The sequence below is a fragment of the Balaenoptera acutorostrata genome, chromosome X (genome assembly GCF_949987535.1).
Source record: "Balaenoptera acutorostrata chromosome X, mBalAcu1.1, whole genome shotgun sequence".
Classification (NCBI taxonomy): domain Eukaryota; kingdom Metazoa; phylum Chordata; class Mammalia; order Artiodactyla; family Balaenopteridae; genus Balaenoptera; species Balaenoptera acutorostrata.
Genome location: NC_080085.1, coordinates 129,598,680 through 129,621,076, shown reverse-complemented (window position 1 = coordinate 129,621,076; position 22,397 = coordinate 129,598,680). Strand labels below are relative to the sequence as shown.

The 22,397-nt window shown below is 49.5% G+C and overlaps 1 protein-coding gene across 3 annotated transcripts in view; it reads left to right on the top strand.

Annotated features, from left to right (window-relative positions):
• Positions 1 to 5,395: 5,395 nt before the first annotated feature.
• CD99L2 (CD99 molecule like 2) overlaps positions 5,396 to 22,397 on the top strand; it is a 110,093-nt gene continuing 93,091 nt past the window's right edge. The window contains exons 1-2 of one of the 3 annotated variants that reach the window (XM_007178960.3): positions 9,807 to 9,888; positions 10,195 to 10,350. In XM_007178960.3, the coding sequence (XP_007179022.1) occupies positions 10,254 to 10,350 (97 nt within the window). In that variant the 5' untranslated portion in view covers positions 9,807 to 9,888; positions 10,195 to 10,253. Of the gene's footprint in view, positions 5,674 to 9,806; positions 9,889 to 10,194; positions 10,351 to 22,397 lie in introns of those variants that run through there. The other 2 variants (XM_007178959.3, XM_057539140.1) reach the window with 2 other exon arrangements.

Sequence of the window (22,397 nt, the reverse complement as noted above, 5' to 3'; positions counted from 1 at the left end):
GCAACTGTCGCATGCAGTAGCCATGGGAATGAATGAGGGAGGGGGGTTCTGTGGAAACACGGGATGCAAATCTGCCCACTGTCTGTGAAGCTGAAGCTCCTGACCGGCCACACTGCCTTGTCTCTGGGCGACAGAGCTGGAGAGCGGAATCCCAGCCCGCCCCCTTCCTGAGCCCATCTCTCAGGACCCCTGCCCTGGCCTCCTCACTCTTCCCCCTGCCTCCATGTCCCTGCCCAGTCTCTTCCCCACTTCTCCTAGCTTTTCACTCTTCAATGGCTCTGGCGCCTAGAGCAGCATTTTCCAAGGCAGATGCTGGGTTCTGTACAACAGAGTCCTGAGTCTCCTGAAAGAAATGGAACCATGAAATACCAATCTGATCTCGTCACCCTGCAGCCTCACCCGAGCCCCACTTAAAACTCTTTGGGGTTCCCAGTTGCGTTTGGATAGAGTCCAAACCTCACCTGCTCTAGGAACCCTGCATGACCTGGCTCCAGGCAGTTCAAATTCAAAGGCTCATTTCTGGGCTTTTGCTTCAGCAGTTCTCTTGGAACTCACACGCCCCGCCATCTGCACGGTGAACTATTCCTTTTCCTTTAAGTCAGCTCGTCCATGCTCCCACAGTGCCCTGTGCTCCCCTCTCTAACTGCCTCTATCACCTGACTGCTTGTTGTCTGTTTCCTCCCCACAGGGCACCCTGGACATCCTTTGTTCCCTGAGAACAGGGCCAGGTGGACACAGCCATCCCCTCCTTTCTATGGCCACTGTTGCCTCTGCCACATACATAGCCTGAATCCAGACACTTCTCTTCAGCCCCAGGCTCCCAGCTTCTCTGCCGAGATGATGCCAGTAGCTATTCCTGTGGACCACTTTCTCTGCCCCTCACTTTCCCTGTCTTTCTGCTGCTTAATGCTTACAACCCTTCAGTGGCTTCCCTCTGTTCTCAGGATCAAAGCTCTGCTCATTAGCATGGCATTCAAGGCTCTGCCTGACCTTGCCTTACTAGAAAATCCAAGAGAGGAGAGAATACGAACATTGTGGAGAGGAGGAGGCAACGGAGGGATAATTTGCTTACAACTCAAAAAATATGAGAGGGAACATTGTTTTAGAATCCATTTTCAGGGCTTCTGTTTACATATGGGGTGTGTTCCAAAAAATCCCCATGTATCAGGGCCCTGGATGGGCTAAATATTGCTGGCATAGCCAGGGCTTCACAGACTTGTGAGTTTCACTGGTGAGTAGATTTCTTTATTTTAAATTTGGGGACGGGCAGGGTTGCCAACTTTTTATTTTGCAAAGCAGGCACATTGAACAAAACACTGCCATCTTTTTGTGAAATAAAGGACTTCTGTGTACCCAGAAAAGTCCACGATTTCAGGATAAAGGTCAGCCCTCTTGCTTTATGGGGGCGAATTACCGCAACAGTCTCACTTTCTTCTTTTGCCTGAGACTGGTAAAGACTCGCCCCTGCTATCAGGCATTTGGGGAACTGTTGTAGCCCCTGGTGCACCGGCTCCCACCGCTGGCTGTCCGCATTCCAGTGCTTCGCAGGGAGGCTATGTCTCTTAGTTGGCCTGCGTGGTGGGAAGCTGGGTGGGTGGGGAGAGTGCTGGCCCCTTTCCCACCTACTCTGGAGCCCATCCCGGCCCCTCAAACTACTTTGGTTAAAGGGATTAGGACCCAAGGCTGTGGGAGGAGAGGAAGCAGATAGAAGGGCTGCTGAAGCCCCGAGCACAAGCTGAGCTGCCTTGGGCCCCGGGGCCAAAGGGTGACCCTGAGTCGGGGCAAGTCCTTTGTCCCCGCCCCTGCCCTCATGTGGACTCCCTCTTCACTCTGGCGCCCCAAGGACCAGGAATCGGCACTGCCGACATGGAGAGTGGTGCTCTCCAGACGGGCACCTTCAACAGTGATGGGGCTGATGGCAAGGCCATTCCAGAGCCCTGGTGGGCAGATGCTACCAGGTGGGTCTAATTTTGGCCACAGGTGAGGGTGGCCCCCTTGGGGGACTTTGCAAGGAGTGGTTTGTGGCACTTGGGAGCAAGCACGGGAACTCTGCGCTAATAGTGAGAGAACAGCTGTTTTGGAATTTAGAACACATCTTCCTCAGGATATGGTGGGGTGTGACGGAAGACCAGGCTTGCCCTCAGAAGCCTACGTAACTCAGATTAGTGTAAGCCCTCCCAGCTCCATCTGTGCCTCTCCTGTACTCCCAGACTAGCCTGGTGGCCATTTGTCCATGTCACACTTCTCTGCCTAGGTCAGTGCTGAGGCAAGGTGGGCGTTTTAGGAGAGGAGCTCGTCAGGCCAAATGGCTTCCCAAGTGGTGAACATCTGCAGGATATGAGAAGTTCAGGAAGGGGTGAGGAGTAGCAAGAGGGTGAGGACAAGGAGGGTGATGTGGAGACAAGGCAGGCTTGGCCAGGAGTCAGTCCCAGCACCCACATGCAGTGGCAGTGGGGAGTGTGTGTATTCGGGGGGCACAGAATCATGGTTTCTAAGTGTAGAATTTCCTGTATGTAAATCAGCTCCACCATCAATTGCAGTTCAGCAGGGTAGCAGCTACTTGAGAGGCTCACCAAGTTCCAGGGAGGTCCTCAGCCTGGTAGGCTCAGGGCCTGATGTCATCGGTTCCCTCAGACTCACACTAACCTAACTTATAAGAGACTGAGAGACAAACCAGGCCTCAGATGAGTCATTTTACATAGGGAGAGTTATCTGGCAGGATAACTGACCTCGGACATTTGCAATATTTTGACTAAAGGCCTGTTTTTTTGTTCTTTGGGTTTTTTTGAGTGGGTGTCTTTTGGCACATGATAAACACGATCCTTTTCTGTTGCTTCTTGTTCCCGTGCCAGCTCCTGTGCTCATCCCCTGTTCTACAGGAGCACACTCTTTAGGCCCTGCACCATCGCCTGTTACTATTCATCCTTGCTATAGTTCAATCTGCTAGAATGGAGGCCAACACACTTTTTCTGTAAAGCGCTAGGTAGTAGATATTTTAGGCTGTGTGGGCTCCATGGTCTCTGTTGCAACTACTCAGTTCTGCTGTGGTAGCACAAAAACAGCCGTAGACAATACAGAAACGAATGCGCGTGGCTGTGTTCCCACCAGCTTCGTGGATCCTGACACGTGAATTTCGTCTAAATGTCCCCTGTCACAAAATAACCTTCTTTTGATTTTTTCAACCATTTAAAGGTACAAATACCATTCCTAGTTTGCAGGTCATACAAACGGGCGGGTGGGCTGGATTTGACCTGCAAGCCAGTGTGCCAACCACCCCTGAGCTAGAAAACAGTCTTCCTGCATGTTACACTGTGGCCAGTGTCTTGCTGCTGGGATTGAGGTATCTCTACTACACATTGACCAGTTAGAGCCCCAACTGCGGGTGACTGAGATGCCTCACTTAGAGGCTGCATTTTCCTCACCTCCTCAAGCCTCCTCAGTGTAGCTGAGTGTGTAGGTGCTGAGGTTCACCCATCAGAGCCTCAAGAGCTCTAAAAGAGCATGATGTCTAGTGCCCTCCTTACAGGTGGGACTCCTGAAGCCCGAGGGCAAGGGAATGGCACAGGGCACCCAGAGTTAGTGGGAAAGTTGGGGCATATTCGCATCCTGGAATACACAGCAACTGCCCAACCTCACAGTAGCCAGTATTTCTTTAGCTGTTATAAGAGTAACAAGTAATGCGTCTCCACTCACTGTGTCCGAGACCACTTGCTTTCCAGTATCTCATTTAATCCTTAGCACGACCTTATTGCGTCCAGCCAGGATCGCCACTCTGTCTGGCTCGGAAGCACATGTTCTTAGCCATTCACCTGCTGGGGTTCCTGGTGATCCCCGTGCCCCCCTTTGACACTATGGGACTGGACCTGGTTAACTCCCCAACCTCAAGGAATCTCCATTTTGCTCCTTTTCCCTCATTAATTATTGAGGTGATACATGAAGTTGTTGTGGGAATAAAAAATAAGAATAAAATGCCTGGAATATGCCATGTATATCGTGTGTGTTCAATAACCACTAGCTATTTCTGTTAATTCTCCTGCTAGTGTCATAGAATAAGCACTGCCCTGAAAATCAGAATATCCGCTCACTCCTTGTATGTTTTGGTTTTGCAGCCCCAAGATTCAGAGCAATGGATACAAGTCACAGAGGGAAAGATTTTGGCTCCATCTCAGGGAGACCCCCGCCCCCTACTATGGCTCAGAGGGTGGGGGAAGCCTCTGGGGGGGTATGGAGGTGTGGCCCTGTGGGAGACACAGGAAGCCTACCGAAGGGACACTGGGGGGAGATGGTAGTAGCTACCCTCAAGGAGGATGTGGCCCAGGGCAGCCTGTGTCGAATAATGGCAGGGACAGGCTCGACGACTCCGGGGAGCAGCGGCGCTTTCTCTTTGTCTTTGAAAGCCGGCTGCAGCCGGAGCCCTTCTTGAGAGCGTTCACGTCAAAGGCTGCAGCGGGCATTTTGCTGTTACAGTCAGTGTCGGAATCTGATTTCACCCGGTCCCGGAGATGGGCTCGGTTGGAGGGGTTCATGGGAAAGGACTGCAGCGCGTGTGTCGATCACTGAGCACGTTTACAGATCGACTCTGCAGATGTGAACTCGCGCTTTCAGCGCATTCATCAAAGCCTCGGGGGAGCTGACCCTGTCCCTCCTCCTTCCTCCCCCGGGCCCGCGGCGCTCGGCTCCAGGTCACCCCGCAACTTCCCTCTCGCCTGCCCCCCGCGCCCCCGGCCTCAGGCTCGTTTCCTCCAGACGTGCCGCTGTTTGCCAACCGCGGCCAGCCACGAAAATGGCCCTTTTCTTTCATCTCTGGGCAGGGCTCCACTGCAGGATCAGCTAAGTGGGAGGGCAGCCGGCGGTTCTGACAAACAAGTTCCGCCAAGGCGACGGGGGCAAGAGCGCGGGTGCCGGGTCCTGGAGCCGCAGCTGGAGGGACCCCTAGGGAACAGCCCTTTACCGGGAGGACACCAAGGCCAGAAGGGGAAGAGCCCTGTTCAAGGTCACCCGGCTGGCAGAACGCACCAGGTTTGTGCGCCGCCTTGGGTCCTGCTCCAGGCCCTAGAGGAGTCTGGCGCGCCGGGTGGAAATCACCGCATACCCTTGCTGCCAGCGCCTCCGGCTCCCCAGCCACTGTTGACTCAGTGCTCCGGGCCCGCAGGGCCCACCTCTGAGACTTCCCTTTCGAGGGCGGGGTGTGAAGGGGCCCGCGAGGCGCGGGCCGGCGCTGGCCGGGACCCAGACAGCCTAACCTGCTGGGTGCCCGCGGGCTCCGCCCCTCAAGCTCCAGCCCCGCCCGCAGGCTGCCGTCCCGCCCCTCGCGCATAGGCCCCGCCCCCGAGACTGCAGGCTCGCCCCGCCCCTCGCACCACAGTCGCAGTCCCACCCCACCTCACCTCGTCTCCGTCGGGCTCGCCCCGCCAGAGCTCGCGCGCGCCCCTCCCCCGCCCTCCCGGGGCCGCGCCGCGCGCGCGCCGGTTCTGGGCGAGGCCCTGCAGTAGCAGCAGGGTTCCTCCCTCTTCTGCTCCTCCTCCTCCTTCCCGGCTCCTCCCCGACCACCCCCTCGGGCGCTCTCGCGCTGTGCTCCTCTGGGCCCCGTCCGTCCGCTCCCAGCCATGGTGGCCTGGCACTCGGCGTTCCTCATCTGCCTCGCTTTCTCCTTGGCCACTGTGGTCCAGAGAGGTAAGGCGGGCGGGGGGCACGCGGGGACCCCGCCCTCTGGGCCCGTGGGGCGGGGGCCCTGCGCCCCGTGGGCCCGGTGGTGCGCATGAGCGGCTCGGCCCCCGCCCGAGGGCCTGCTGCCGAGGCTGCCGGCGGGCAGGCGGGGCCGTGCGGGAGGATGGGGCGGGGGTGCTAGCCCCGAGCCCGCGGGGGCTGACCGTGCCGCAGTCCATGTGGCCGGTGGGGAGGGACCGGGACCCCTCCTGGTGCTGGGCTAGAAACAGCGGGATACTCCCCCCTTAAAATCCTGAACAAGGTGTCTCCGCCGGTGACAACACCTGTCCCCGGGAGATTGCCGTTGGAAAAACCTTGAAGAGAGCGCTCATTCCCTGAGCAGGGCTTCTCAAAATGTGTTTCCAGGCCACCTGCAGCAGAAGCACCTGGGGAGCTTCCTGTGCTCACTCCTACTTTGTCAGGATCTCGGCGGGGATGGGGGGGTGGACGGGGGGTGGACGGGGAACGGCGGTGTGTAAGTCTAACCAGCTCCCCAGGAGCTTCTGGTACCCGCCCCAGTTTTCGAGCCATTGGTGATATTTTGCCAAGGAGGAGGAGAGAGAAATTCTACCAAATCAAGGAAGCAAGTTTCTTAGACCCTCGCTACTCAAAAGTGTGGTCCAAGGCCCGCAACGACATCTCTTGGGACTTGTTAGGAATGCAGCATCTCAGGCCCCGCCCCTGACCTACTGAGTCAGATTCTGCATTAACTAGATCCCCGGGTAATTCGCAGGCACACTTAAGTTTGAGAAGCATCTTCTTAGAATAAATGCAGTCTGTGGTTAAAAATAGGGTCGCCAAGGAGTCCCAGCAGAATCTTCTTACACTTACTTATCTCATCTCCACATCAGAAAAAGAGGTTGAGGAAAACAGTGCAGTGAGCACAGAATTGTGCTCTGAGCTTCCTGACACAAAGGCAGATTCAGCTAGTTAAAAACACATGAGCTCAGCAAAAACAAAACTGTGTCCTATAAGTGCGTTCTAGTGAGGGTTATGTTACTTATAAGGAACACTGGAAAACAGTAGACAGTCCAAAGCAGTTTTGCAAAAGATGTAGAAATGTTTCTCATGCGGGCAGCCCTCCTGGAGTCTGTACAAGAAGAGCCATTCAGCATTCTACAAAGGTGCCAGGCTCTGTTCTAGACACTGATGCTGCAGCAGTGAACAAAATTCAGGCTCTGTCCTCGTGGAGCTGACATCCTGATGCGGGAGAAAATAAGTGCAAACATCGCAATCTATATACAATTAGTGCAGTGAAGAATAATAAAGCAAGTTACAGGGTTGTTGAATTTTGTTTCATTTTTCCCTTCGGGGTTAAGATTTTTATTTTGTTTATGATGCATTTGTGGGGAAAAGTATGATCACTTGATTAACTTGCATCTAATGATATGGGACATTTGAAAGTGGAAGTGCAAAAAAGTTCGAAAAATGCTCCCTTCAAGGCTGTCTTCTGCAGGTCTTCAACATGGTAGGCACATTGAGAAGGTGAGGAATTTAAATGATGAGGTGTCAGGTTTTCATCATTACGGGTTACACTAGGTGATTTACAAAGTGGTGGGGGAAACTGCAAATGGGTGCAGCCATTTTACAGATGAGGAAACGGAGGCGCACAGAGGTGAAGTAACTTGCCTCAGGTGGCAAAGCTAAGATTTGATTCCAGGCTCGTCTGATTCCACTGTCCTTGCTTTTAAGTATTAGGCATAATGCCTTTACACCTGGAGGCTGCCCTCCTCCTACGCCTTACTGGCCAAGTGGCCTTGGGAAAGTGCTCTGAACTTGGTTCGGTTTGCTCATCTGTATAATGCCTAACAACTCATAAAGGTATCTCGAGGGAACCAGGCGTGTGTCACCCTCAGATTTGCAACCCTGCCACCAGCTACCATCTCCTGAGAGCTTGCTGTGTACCACTTCACATATATATTTTTTAATTGCCCCAGGAGTTTGGCTTGTTAGGTATAATCCCCGCCTTCCAGATGAGGGGTCCCTGGTCACATAACTCGGAAGGATAGAGCCAGGATCCCACCCATTTAAGATTGCTAGCCAGTGATCTTTTTAAATTTTAATTAACGCTGAACCAGAAGAAGCTTTTGCTTCAAGGTAGGGCCCCAGTTTCCTGGATCTTTTGTGCAGAACAACATGACAAATACGGGTTTTGCATTGGTGGTCCCCTCTGGGGATCCGGGCAGTTAGTTTCAGAGCTACTGTGTCAAAATGAACAAACACAAAGCAGGTCTCAGTTAGGTACCCACTGGCTCTCTGGGAGCCCCCAGGTGGTGGATCAGGTGGGTCTGCCCAAGAGCCACTTTCTTCTTGGTCCTGGTCCTCAGTAATGAGGTGTGACCTAGAAAGCCTGGCAGGCCTCAGGAGACGCTCAGAACCTCGAAGCACGATTGTGAAATCCGCACGGACTCAGGCAAGTTGAGACAGATTTTAGGCTCCCAGGAGTTTAAAAGGTGGTTAACAAGTCATTCCTGTTCTAATTACAGATGGGCTTTTAGTTCACTGTGTATTTTACTAGTTCTGAAAAATCGTCTGAGGACAGGTATGTCCCCTGTCTGCACCTACAGAAATGGAAGCTGCGCTTTTGACTTCCGGGGAGAAGAATCTCAGTGGTACGGGTGGGTAACGATCATACGAGGGCTCCACTTCCCCAGTGTCTTCCACGTGCCAGGCCCTCAGGGCCTCACACACATTTACACCTCCTAACTACCCTGAAAGCTTGGCACTGTGACCCATCTTGTCTCCTGATGTTCGTAATGGCTGTTTGCATACAGCCTTGAAAAGTAACTGAGCGGTAACCCATAACTCAGATGAAAAATGTGGTCCAGTGAGGTTTTGGACTTGAACTCAGGTTTATCTGAGTAACCAAAGGAGGGGTCATAAATGCAGATATATCCAGGGATGGGGCAGGTGACAGAAATGGGAGCCGTGGCCAAGAATGTGTGATGAGCGTGCTGGCAGATCTCCAAGTTCCTGCTCCTTTAAAGAGAGGCAGACTGGCCAAAAGAGGGAGAGTGCCAGCTGCGAAGCAGGCCTGCCCAGCGCGACCACGGTGCAGGGCAAGTCACTTAACTGCTTGTTGCCTCAGTTTTCTCATCTGGAAAATGGGGATAATACCACCATCTGCCTCATGGGGCTGTTACTAGGATTAAATGAGTGCAAATGGATAAAGTACTTAGCACAACACCTGGCTCCGAGTGAGCTCTGTGCTAGTAACTATTATTCCAAGCCACATTTAAAAAATACACAGTGCAAACCTTGAAAATATTATGCTAAGTGAAGGAAGCCAGACACAAAAGCCCACATATTGCATGATTCCGTTTATATGTAATGTCCAGAGTTGGCAAATCCATAGAGACAAAAAGTAGATTAGTGGATGCCAGGGTCTAAGGGGAATGAAGAGTGACTGCCTAATAGGTACCAGGTTTCCTTTTAGGGTGATGGAAATGTTCTGGAACTGGATAGAGGTGGTGGTTGTACAACCTCGTGAATGTACCAAGAACCACTAAATTGTATGCTTTGAAAGGGTGAGTTGTATGGTATGTGGATTATATCTCTGTTTAAAACATTCACTGCAGTCCAAGCAGAACAAATGAGGGAGGTGGCAGCATGTGACCCCTGGGTTGGGGTTGGTCTTCAGGGCCCCCGAGTTTGGTCGGGCCAGGGAGAGTGAGAGCAGGGGGGGCCCTGAGTGCTGGTGGCGCTGGGATCCAGGCAGAAGCCCTGTGGGCTGACTTGGGCTATTGGGTTTGAGCCAGACAGACCCCTGGGGCACCTGCAGGATTGGCTCGCCTGAGTGCAGCAGTGGCCCCTGCAAAGGTGCACCCTGGGCAGGGGGGACCTTCCCTGTCCTGCGTGGCTCAGGGTTGCCCTTATGCACCCCGGTCACTGCAGTGGACCGACAGGGTCTAGGGACTGTTTGCCTTTTAGTCTCACCTGTTTTGACTGGTTTGCAGCCCCTTCCTCACTGTCAAAGGTCACATCCCATCCCCTCCACCATTTTGGATACCAGGTAACAAAAATGTGTGTGTTTCTTAAACAGGCGCACACACACAGAAATCACCCAAGAGTCAGTGCCAGCAGGCACCGAGGAGGGGCCTCCAGCAGAGGTGACGGCGATGAGGGTGAAGAGGCTGTTGGCAGCTCGCAGGGGAGTGTGGGGAGCAGCTGATTTTGGTTTTCGTGAGTTCAGGAAAGATCCTTTCCAGGCGCACTGACTCCCGTTCTGGGTTCTTCCCCCACCTGGTGGTGGTGCTTTCCCTGCTGTGTGTCCACTCCTCCCCTTTGCACTTGGCATGTATTCCTCTGCTGCTCTTGGCGTGTGGGGGGAGGCCCGGCTCTGTCTGGAGGTTCCTGTTCCCCAGCCCAGGCTGGGCCCTCCCTGAGGCTGGCTCACAGGTCCACTGACTGGCCAATCTTGGTTTGCATGTAAAAGCCTAAAGTCATCCTAAACGCGTAATAGAAACAGGGGAGAAATCTTTCATGCAGGTCAGTGTTCCAAATGGCCCCCAAAGATGTCCATGCCCTAATCTCTGGAACCTGTGACTATGGGAGGTTACATAGTGATTTCGGCCGGCAAGAGGACCTCAGTCTTTGTCTTCTTTGAAGAGAGAATTCAGCAAAGAGACCAAGACTGCAAAGCAGGTACAGACTTTATTAGAAGCACAGTACGTGTGGGAGAGCACACAGGCAAACTCATGGAGTAGGGGTAGCAATGCCTTGCGCTCTGGGGTAGCTTAGGTAGTTAATATGGGGTTAGTCTTCTGGGGTTTAGATGAGGGTGACCCTCCTTTTTTCTCCCCTATGATCATGTCATCTGCAATTCCTTATTTGGGCTTCCACCAAGCACTATTTTTTTTTCTTTAATAAATTTATGTATTTATTTATTTATTTTTGGTACGTTGGGTGTTCGTTGCTGCGTGCTGGCTTCCTCTGGTTGCGGCGAGCGGGGGCTACTCTTCGGTGCGGTGCGAGGGCTTCTCATTGCGGTGGCTTCTCTTGTTGCGGAGCACGGGCTCTAGGCACATGGGCTTCAGTAGTTGTGGCTCGCGGGCTCAGGAGTTGTGGCTCGTGGGGTCTAGAGCGCAGGCTCAGTAGTCGTGGCACACAGGTTTAGTTGCTCCGCAGCACGTGGGATCTTCCTGGACCAGGGCTTGAACCCGTGTCCCCTGCATTGGCAGGCGGATTCTCAACCACTGCGCCACCAGGGAAGCCCCTCAAGCACTATTTTGAATCTTTCTCGTGAGCACCTAAGCAAAACCCAGGGGGAGAGGGGGAAGGGTCAAAACTGCAATGCTAATGATATTACAGTGTGGCCAAGGTTACTAGAGGATGACCTGGGACCCCTTCTGCACATGTGTCGGGCTGGGAAATCTTGACCACAAAAATGAGGAGGCTGTGGTGGGCTGCTTTGTCTTTCAGCCAATCACGGTGCTTAATTCTTGTAGTTCATCTCAAAGGGTCAGCATGAAACCAGTTGAAACCAGTTGCAGCAGGTTAACCCAGGGCCTATCTATCTCCTTCCTCAACAGTAGAGGGGAATTAAGGTAGCAGGTGGAATTAGGTTGCCAATCAGCTGGCCTGAAAATAAGATTCTCCTGGGTTATGCTGGCTAATTAAAGGATGAGGTTCCTTTAAATATCGAAGAGGAAGGTAGAGGAGTGAGGGTCAGAGTGATGCCACGTGAGAAAGAGTCCACTGCCTTTGCTGGCTCCGAAGATGGAAGGGGCCGGGAGCCAAGGAATACACAGACTCTGCCCTAGAGCTTCCAGAAGTAATGCAGCCCTGGCAATACCTTGATTTCAGCCCAGTGAGACCGCGTTGGACTTCTGACCTCCCAAACTGTAAGATAAAAGTGTGCGTTGCAGGGCACTACGTTGGCCATCATTTATTACAGCAGCAAGAGGAAGCTAGGAGAAGCTAAGGGGTGGATATTAGCGTCCGCTTCATTCTTTGAAAAAACTAGCTTGTGGTGTTTCTTTACATTGTTTCAATTTTGCCATTTTAAATCAACCCCCAATCTGCTCTCAGTTCAGGATTTTAAAATAAATGTGCAGAAAATTGGATTGTGGTGGTGGCCTTGGTACGGCAATGAATGCTTTGAAGCACCTCTGAGGGCCCTGGAAGGCAGCTGGATTTCTTTTGCCTGGGTTTGATCTTAAGCTACTCCTGAAGGAGACTGCAGAGTGCGCCCTGTGCAGTGGGCCACCTGTATCGGGGGCCCCCGGCTGTGTCCCAAAAGGCCTTTCCTACACCCGGCCCCCCCCCCCAGTCATGATGGCTGCATTTAAAGCAGGTGCAGTCTGGGTACAGCAGACAGGCTTTCTTCTTTGTCTGAGCTGTGCCTGCCCCTTTGCTGAGGAGGAAGAGTGGGCTGCCGGCTCACCTTTGTCCCCAGGTGGGTTGGGGGAAAGGACCAGAGCAGAAATGGGTGGGCCTGGACCGCCACTCCACCTTCAACTAGTTTTTTTTTAATGAATTTATTTATTTTTGGCTGCGTTGGGTCTTCGTTGCTGCGTGTGGGTTTTCTCTAGTTGCAGTGAGCGGGGGCTACTCTTCGTTGCAGTGCGCGGGCTTCTCATTGCGGTGGCTTCTCTCGTTGCGGAGCACGGGCTCTAGGCGCGTGGGCTTCAGTAGTTGTGGCACGCGGGCTCAGTAGTTGTGGCGCACGGGCTTTGTTTCTCCGCGGCACGTGGGATCTTCCCGGACCAGGGCTCGAACCCGTGTTCCCTGCATTGGCAAGCGGATTCTTAACCGCTGCGTCACCAAGTAAGCCCTCAAGTAGTTTTGAGCTCTGTTTTTGTTTGTTTTCTACATGGGGTTGCTCATCAGATGTCAGAGGGTTCTGCAACTTTAAAACAAAAACACTTTGAAAACTGTAGTGGAATCCCACAGCGAGGAGTGCCACAGCTCAGTGAACATCTGTTTAAAGGAGCGGCCAGACAGCCTCTGGCTGTCATTGCAAGGTGGTTCTGTTTGGGCCTGTTTTCCAATTTAGAGGGGGTACCCTCAGCAAGAAACATTGTTGCAGTGTGGAATTCATGACCCCCAAAATAGTGCCAAGGCACTCAGGGCTCATTTTGACCTTCTTTTTATTTTTATTGCTGCTTCAGCTAGCCTGGGATGATGGAATTAACACGGGCCTGCATTCCAGCGTGGCCCCACCGTTTGCTGGCCACAGTTGCCTTATCTGCACCAAGAGGCTGCTGACCTCTGCTTTGTCGGCCTCACAGAATTGTTGGAGTAGCCAATTAACTGCTAATGCAAATAGGCTGTGTTGTCCAGCTATTAGCCAAGTTAGGCTCCCCAGAGGGGAGGAGAATGGGAAAGAGGCCACCTGCCCAAGGGCTGCCTTCTTTGCTTGCTTGCATTGCTTCTAATGAGCATTCAGGGGCTTTCGTTTACAAAAGCCTTTATTGACCAGAACCAAAGTGCCCACCGAATTACTGAGCTGGGCTCAGAGTCCCAATGAGCTCAGAGGAAGAACTGTCCCGGGAGCAATTCTAATTTAGTTGCTCTTCATATCCCGTTGGCCTCCTGCAGAGTTCTGGGCTATCTTTCGGGAGCAATCCCTTTTACTTTCTCACCATTCATTCATTTGGCTCTGTCGTTCAGCTTAAAAAAAAAAAAAGCAAAAATCCAAAGTAGTGCCTAAAAAGAAACAAACAAGAACTATATTTTAATCTTTCATTCGTAAAATACAGTATACCATGTGGACTTGTAGAAGTTTGGGGCTCCCATTAATTTCCTCCCAACACTTGGCTTCCCACCCCTCCCCCGCAGCTGCTCCTGGCCAAGGTTAGTGGTGACCTCAGTGTGGCTGGGTCCAAGGGTCATCTGACACCCTCCTCTGGAAACACTTTCTCCCCTTGGCTTCTGGGAAGCCGCACTGGTCGTTCCTTGCCATTCTTCCTCACCTCTGACCTTAGGGCTTGTGGGGATGCCTTGGGCCTAGCCCACCTGCTTTACTTGCACTCGCTTCCCAGGTGCTTTCACCAGCCTCATGGCTTTAAATGAAATCCCATCTGCATACTTTTGACTCTTCAGTTTCTAGCCCCAGCTCTGATCTCTCTTGACCTCCAGGCTCCTGCATTCAGCATCCCCACGTGGTCCTCTGATGTCTTGCTGGTGTTAAGTTACTGAAATTCTTCCAATTCATCTGTTCTCCCCTCCCACCAACTGAGTCCTCACCCTTCCCTCAGGATTCCTGGACCTCCCCATAATCCAGCAACCAAAGGGTCCATGCCGTGCGCAGCCATGTTAAGTTATTTTGACTATTACCCTTGCTCATACGCGTCACAGAAGACCCAGTGCAAACCTGAGCTGCTGCTGGCTGCCTACCAGCCTGCCCCTCCCACCTGAGTAACTGGCAGCCGCATGCTGCTAGGGGCTCTGGCCACTCCTCCATGGCTTCCTAACCTCATGGCCCCCGTCTGATCTGTCAGCGGACCACGCCTGTGACCACCCTCAGAATCGTCCAGACTCCCACCTGTTTCACCTCCTCTCTGGCTACCTCCCTTGGCTGGGCCACTGTCCCCTCTCGTTGGAGCCCTGGCAGTGACCTCCCAACAGGTGTCTCAGAGTTCACTTCTGCCCCCTACGGTCCAATCTCTACATTGCAGCCAGACCATCTTTAGAGACCTAAATCGCATTGCATCCCTCTGCCCAGAACCCTCCAGTGGCTTCCAGTTGTAATGAAAATAAAACCTAAACCCCTCTGTGGCCTACAAGTTCCAGCAGAATGGGGCCTACGCATGCTCTGACCTTGGCTCCCACCCCTGCCCGGGGCTGGCTTGCTGCTCCTCCAGTATGTTAAGTCCAGTCCATCACCTTGGCATCTTCTTGTTTGCCCTCTCCTCTGGCTAGAAGTTCCTCCCCCAGGTAGTTGCATGGTGGGTCTCAAGGGCTTTGGAGTACCCCCATCAAGGTGGGACAGCTCGGGGCTTTGACTGTTTCTACTTGGAGAAGGGTCACAAAAGGTGGAGCAGTTTTACCCCAGGTAGAGGCTATTGAGCAGGGATTCTCAACAATGGCACCGTTGACATTTGGGGTGGGAGAATTCAGCGGGAGGGCTGTCCTGTGCATCATGAGATACTTAGCAGCATTCTTGGCTTCTCCCCACTAGGTGCCAGTAGTACCCCCTCCCAAGTCAGCCAGCCCCAAATGAGTGCAGACATTGCCCAATGGCCCCTGGGAGCAGAACCGCCCAGGTTGAGACCCGCTGCTGAACAGACAGACGTATTCTTTGTGATTCCACTCTCCATTTTCGGTTCCTCATGAGTCACTGGAGTTTTCTGTCACCGTCACATTGCCTCAGGATACACGTGTGAGAGTAAATCCGATCACAGCCAACCAGGAAAACACCGTAGGCTCCTTGGTGAGCTTTGAGCTCATCCTAGTTAGATCAGGTGCATCACCAATCTCCTTAGGTAGTTATTTTCTGCATAGAGTCCCACAGATGGCTTGTCCCATCTAGTTTGTGTTGATCCTTATTAGCTTCAGTTTTAGCTGACGACCTTGTCTTTTTAAATATGTTTTACCATTTTCTGAGAACCGGTGAAAAAGAATAAACAGAAAGATGAGCCAAAGACTTGACCAGGCAATTCATAAAAGAAGAAATCAAATTGGACAACAAACATATGAAAAGATGCTCAACCTCATTAGTAATTGGAGAGATGCAAATTAACCTGTAATAAGATAAAATTACATACCCTCCAGTAAGCTGAAAACTATAATGAAGTCTGACAATACCAGGTGTTTACATGGTTACATGAGTAATATGTGCTCTTTGTAGTAAACTTTGAAAATGTAGAAAGGTGTCGAGAAAATGCAAACCCCATAACCCAGGGTTAACCACTGTTAACACGTTGGAATACAATACTTTTTTTTTTTTTTTTTTGCCGCACTGCATGGCTTGCAGGATCTTAGTTCCCCTACCAGGGATTGAACCCGCGTCCTGGCAGTGACAGCGCTGAGTCCTAACCACTGGACCACCAGGGAATTCCCTGGAATACCGTATTTCAGTAGTAGTTTTTTTCTCTGTAGAAATATATATTTCACATTATTAGTATTGACCTGTGTATATAGCTTTTTCCCTTATTGTGAAATATGACATAGATATAGAAAAGTGTGCAAGGCCTTTAACAAATAAGTATAAAGTGAAGATCTGTGTCATCACCAATCAGGCCAAGCAATAGAATGTTGACAGCACCCAGGTGGACCTCTGTGTGCCCCTCCTGATCACAGACCCACCCTCCCCCCAGAGGTGACACTAGCCTGCCTTTTGTGCAGTCATTTTTTTTGCTTGATACTTCTAACACCTATGCATGTGGCCCTAAATAGTTTAGTTTGGCCTGTCCTGTAGCCTTGTAGAAATGGAATTACACTCTACGTAGGCTTTTGTGTTTTGCCTCTTTCCCCCACCATTGCTAATGATCTGTTGTGTGTATTTGTGGCTTATTCATCTTCATTGCTATGTATTACTCCACTGTTTGAATATACCACAAGTTTTTTTAAAAATTCATTTCTTCTTTATTTTTTTAAAATTTATTTATTTATTTATTTTTGGCTGCATTGGGTCTTTGTTGCTGTGCACGGGCTTTCTCTAGTTGCGGTGAGTGGGGGCTACTCTTCGTTGCGGTGCGCGGGCTTCTCATTGCCATGTCTTCTCTTGTTGTGGAGAGCAGGCTGTAGTGCACAGGCTTCAGTAGTTGTGGCACGTAGGCTCAGTAGTTGTGGCGCACAGGCTTAGTTGCCCCGTGTCATGTGGGATCTTCCCAGACCAGGGTTTGAACCCATGGCCCCTGCATTGGCAGGAGGATTATTAACCACTGTGCCACCAGGGAAGTTCCTTGTTCTCTTACTGATGGATGTTTGGGTTGTTTCCAGTTTTTGAATGTTTCAAGCAGTTCTGTCATAACCATTCTTATGTAGATATGTACAAGTTTCTCTAGGGTACTGGTTCTTTTTTTGTTTTTAACTTATTGAAGTATACTTGGTTTAGAATGTTGTTAATTTCTGCTGTACAGCAAAGTAATTCAATTATATATACATTCTTTTTCATATTCTTTTCCATTATGGTTTATCACAGGATACTGAATAGAGTTCCCTGTGCTCTACAGTAGGACCTTGTTGTTTGTCCATTCTATATATAACAGTTTGCAACTGTTAATCCCAAACTCCCAATCCAGCCCTCCCCCACCCCCCACCCCCTTGGCAATCACACGTCTGTTCTCTATGTCTGTGAGTCTGTTTCTGTTTTGTAGGTAAGTTTATTTGTGTCACATTTTAAATTCCACATATAAGTGATGTGATATTTGTCTTTCTGTGACTTACTTCACTTATGATAATCTCTAAGTTCATCCATGTTGCTGCAAGTGGCATTTCATTCTTTTTTATGGCTGAGTAGAGTTCCATTGTATATATATATCTAGGGTGCTGGTTCTTAAACTGTGGTCTGGGGACCCTTGGAGGGCCCCCAAAGTGTTTTCAGGAGTCCACAAGGTCAGGCTGTTCTCATAATAACACTAAGATATTAAATGCATTTCGCATTATTTTCTCATGAGTGTATCTTGTTTCCAGAGTTGATGTGATGTGTAACAACATTACTCTGATGGCTAATGGAATGTGGGCTTGCATCTTCCTGTGTTTTACATTTTTCTCAGTTTTAATTTCTAATATGATAAATGTCAATGGATATAACCCACATAAACAAAAGCTTTTTGAGATTCTCAAGTTTTGAGTGTATAAGGCCAAAAAGTTTGAACATTGCTGTCCTCGGATTCTACCTAGGAGTGGAGTTTCTGGGTTATGTAGTATTTGTAACTTCAGTCTTAGCAGGTGATGCCACACCGTCTTCCAAAGTGGTTGTGCCAACACTTGGCACTGTCAGACTTCTGTATAATTTTAGCTACTAGTGGGTGTGTAATTTTATATTTTTATGGTTTCGTTTGCATCTCTCTGGTTACTAATGAAGTTGGGCATCTTTCCATATGTTTATTGTCCAATTTGATTTCTTTATGAATTGCTTGGTCAAGTCTTGGCTCATTGATCTATTCTTTTCCTATGGTTCTCACACACGATGCTTTATTTCCTCATGTGCTTGGTTATTTTTGGCTGTGTACTACTCATTGCCCTTGAACTATATATGTGGGGATGCTTTGAAGTCTAGGATAAATGTACCTTCTTCCAGAGAAGATTTGTATTTGACTTTGTCAGGTGCCCTTAGGACATTATTAGCCTGGGACTACTTAAAACAAGTGTCTAATTTTTTCCCTTTGTTTCCACAGCACCAAGGCAGCCTTCCTTGCAGTCCTCTGGAGGTTGAATTGGGAAGGGGCAAGTTTGTTTCTGAGTCACCCTTACCCCAAGGGTATAGTCCTCTGGTGTCCCAGTTTAATGTGGGAAGAATTTTTCTATTAACTAGATTCCTCAATTTAGGTGGTCATGGTCCCAAACTACAGTCCCCTTTGCCTGTCTTGGAAGGTTGCCAAAATCAAAGGCAAAGTTTGTCCAGCTGGGTGTGCATGGGTTCCCGCATCTCCGGATTTCCTGCTGTCTCTTAGGTTTTGCCATGTTTGTTGTTGTTTTTTACCATTTTGTCAGTTCTTCAGTGTTTTTAAGGGTATGTTTTTTAAAATCACCCATTTTAGTTGTTCTTAATTGGAAGGTTGCTCCAAGTAATCTATCCTGCCATTACTAGAAACACAAATTGATATATCTTTATCCTGTTTATGTAACCTTACATTTTCTTGTGTAATTAAAATTGTTTTCAATACATGATTTCTGATGGCTATTAAGGTGGACTCCAGGTCTTTGCTGTTATAAATTACATTTCAGTAAACGTTTGTACATAATACTTGGCTGACGATAATGGTACCTAATGACAGGGTGGCTGGGAGAGGGCGGAGAGAGAGGGTGTGAACCGTAGTGCTCCATTCACGTCAACTGTTGCTCCTTTTCTTATCACCTACACACGTGAGGTGGCCAAGGGGGCCTGCGGACGAGGAGACAGTCTCGTGCCGAGCGTGTGGGGAGCCAGCTAGACACTTAAGGGTTAGAGGAGTAATGTCAGGTGACAAAGGGAGCCGATTAAGGAACGTGGATTGCCAAGGTACCCTGAGGGCCTGGCTCGAGTCACAAACCCTGAACTGGCAGCTGTGCCAATGCCAGTCAGCACAGGGGTGTGAGACCTGCTACTGCGGGGAGGCACCGCCCCACGGCGTGGCCAGGCTGGTGGTTGCTGGGCATATGGTCGGTCCCTTCCAGGAGGTGTTAATTAAGTGCCTCCAGGCACCCTGCTCGGTGCTGGGCCAACGGAGGTGACTCGGGCACTGGCCTTGCTTCCAGAAGGTCCCAGCGTAGTGGGGCTAGAGAGTGGGTTCTCCTCTCGAGGTTGGGGATTAGTAGGGTGAGAGCAGAACGTTGTGACATGGATTGCTGATGCTCACTCGGGTCTCTGCCATGACCACGCTGGGGCTGTACCCCAAGAAGAGCAGGAGGGGCCGCCAAAGGGCTGCCTGGCAGGCTCTGCAGGTCAGCTGGGGCAGGAGGTTCGGCCAGGAGTGGGAAGATGGGGCCAAGACCAGAGAGTGGGATTTCCAAGGTAGTGCAGTTTCTTGTGCAGAGTGGGGATGCAGTTGCCTTTAGCAGAGTGAGGTGGGTGAAGGGTTTTGGAGATGCGGAAGGTGGTGAAGGGGCCGAGGGCAGGATCTGGAGGATACCCAGGCCGCAGTTAGCATACTAGGTTGACTTGGGCTAGAGAGAGAACCCAGCCACTGCCGGGCGGCTCCACTCGCTGCATGACTCAGAGGGAATATGCTGGAAGTCAGGAGAGGATGGCCTTAAGGATAGGGGCAGCAGCTAGGTAGCTGCAGCCTCACAAGAGGAGGGAGGGCTGACTGAGGGTGAGGGTGGGTTTCTTGGAGGGCCTGATCTTCCCTAGAGAGGAGGAAACAGGCAAAATGTCGTAAAGGTACTTGCCCATGGTCACAGATGGTAACCTTTATAACCACTGCCTCTGAAGTGCAGAAGCCTTTGTGTAGCAGGTTGACTTCCCTTCTCCTCCCACAAGTTGAAATAGTTCTATTTTCACATACCGTACAATTCACCGACTGAAAGTGTAAAATTCGGTGGGTTTTAGTATATTCAGAGTGGGGCAACCATCACATTGCATTCTGGAGCATTTCTGTCACCCCAAAAAGAAGCCCCATGCCCTTCAGCAGCCCCTCTCCCAATCCACCCCCCTTCCTCCCTGGCAGCCACTAGTCTGCTTTGTTTCTGTGTATTTGCCTATTTTAGAGACTTCATAGGAGTGGAATCATGCAATGTGTAGCCTTTTGTATCTGGTTTCTTTCAATCAGCATAATGTTGACAAGGTTCATCCATATTGTAGCACGTGTCAGTACTTCATGCCTTTTTATGGCTCAGTAGTATTCCATTGTGTGGGTACAACACATTTTATTTACCCATTCCTCAGATGATGGACACTTGGGTTGTTTCTACTCTTTGCCTACTATGAATACTACTGTAAACATTCATGTACAGACTTTTGTGTGGATGTAAGTTTTCAGTTATCTTGGGTAGAATTGCTAGGTCATATGGTAATGCTCTGTTTTACTTCTCTAGGAACTGTCAGGCGGGTTTACAAAGCTGTTGCATCATTTTACAATCCCACCAGCAGCGTGTGAGGGTTCTAGTTTCTCCACATTCTTACCAATGCTTATTTTCTGTTGTTGTAGTATCTCATTGTGGTTTTGCTTTGCGTTTCCCTAGTGACTAATGAAGTTGAGCGTCCTTTCCTGTGCTTATTGGGTTATGTTCTTGAGTGAAAGTCTCTCCAATGCAGAGGGCACTAAAGTGGGAGCCAGGAGGCTTGGAGCTAACTCTAGCCGTGCTCTGTTTCACAGTGGGCGCTTCTAACATTGCTTGTTAGATTGATTGAGTCACAGGTCCTTTATGGTATATTGTTCCTGTTATAAATATATCCTACCATCCCCATCCCTTCTTGAGAGCAGGGACCTTGTTAATCAGATCCATCAGTTACTGTCTGTGTTTCAGTCAGCACCCTCTCCCTTTCCTTGGTTCTCTTCACTCACCTAAGAACATGCTTAAGTTTTCTTTCATCCTGCAAAATCTCTCCTTCCCTTGCCTCCCTTTTAAGCTAATACCCTATCCCTTCCTCCTCCAGATCTCCAGTCCCTGCCCTTCCTCTTCATCTCCCTTTTTTTTCTCAGTCAAACTGGAGTGTGGCTTCCGTCATTTGCCCCACTGGTCTACTCAGAGGTTTCACTGAGGCCATCAGGGCAAATGTATTTTTTAAGTAGATATTGAAGTAGCAGGTCCCAGATCATTGATACCGGTGACCTCACTGGGGTGTGGAATTGGAAGGAATGGGGTGATTCTCCCTTGTTACTGTAGGGTTATTTGGGAAGATGTATACAGGGAGCTTCTTGAATTAGTTTAGTAGAGAGCAGGCAGTGGAAGTAGGGGTGCATAGAACTGGTGGCAGGAAATGTCTAGACTAGTGATATTCAAATAGTGGGCCCCTGAGGCCTTTGAACTGACATTGGGGTCCAGTGTTGTCTGTAAACACAATCAGTGATGCAGCTGGGTCATTCATGTACTGGAGTTAAAAATGTATTTAGATGTTGCTCTGATGAAACAAATTGCAGAAATTTTAGAATCTGATAGGACAGGCTTTTCTTAAACTACTCTTTCTAAAACTTTCTGTTCCCATATGCAGACTATAGGGTCAAATTTTCAAGTTAAAAAAAAAAAGTCTGTTGGGATTTTGATTGGAATTGCGTTGACTAGGTCGATTTTTAAGAAAGCTGACTTTTTTTTTTTAACAACAGTATTAAAATTTCCCATCCAAACTGGTTTTTCAATTTAGTTCTGTGTTCTTCTTTCACATTTTGTATCTTTCTTCGTGTTCTACCTGACATTTCTTATTAGACTTATTCCCAAGTACTTTATATTCCTGTTATAAATGGGATGTTTTTCTCATTAAATTTTCTAAGTAATGATTGGTGTCTGAGAAAGCTACTGATTTTTGTACATATATGTAATTTTTTATTACTAACCACCTTACTAAACAATCTTTATTTCGTCTAGTTTTTCACTTGATTCTCTTGGCATTTCCAGGTATATGATCATATCATCTGCAAATAACAATGACTTTGCCTCTTTTCCAGTTTTTTTTTGCCCCTTAGTAGTCTCTTATCTGATTCTCCTGTCTACCACACCCAGGACTGTGTTAAATAACAGTAGTGGTGCTAAAGGACCTCCTTGCTTGTTTGTGACTTTGGTTTGTGATATATTGCTTTGTCTTATTAAGGGTAAATCCTCCCTCCTGTTTTACAAAGGATTGGGATTTTTGAAAAATCAGAATTAGACACTGAATTGTCTCTAGTGGTGGTTTGGTATCTCAAGATCTGTGTGTTCCCCTTTAACCCATGAATATAGTAAATCCTATCCCTAGGCCTCTCCTGGTGAGCATCCGGGTGATCCCACTGTGCTGTGGACGTATTCATTTTGAATATATGTTGGGTTCTATTTGTGCACACTTTTTTTTTTTTTTTAAGATTTTTAGAAATTTCATGTAATGTCTGAAACATTTATATTAACATATTTCCATACAAATAACCCAATGAAAGTTTAGTATTAGTTGTTTTGTTTGTTTTTTTATACTG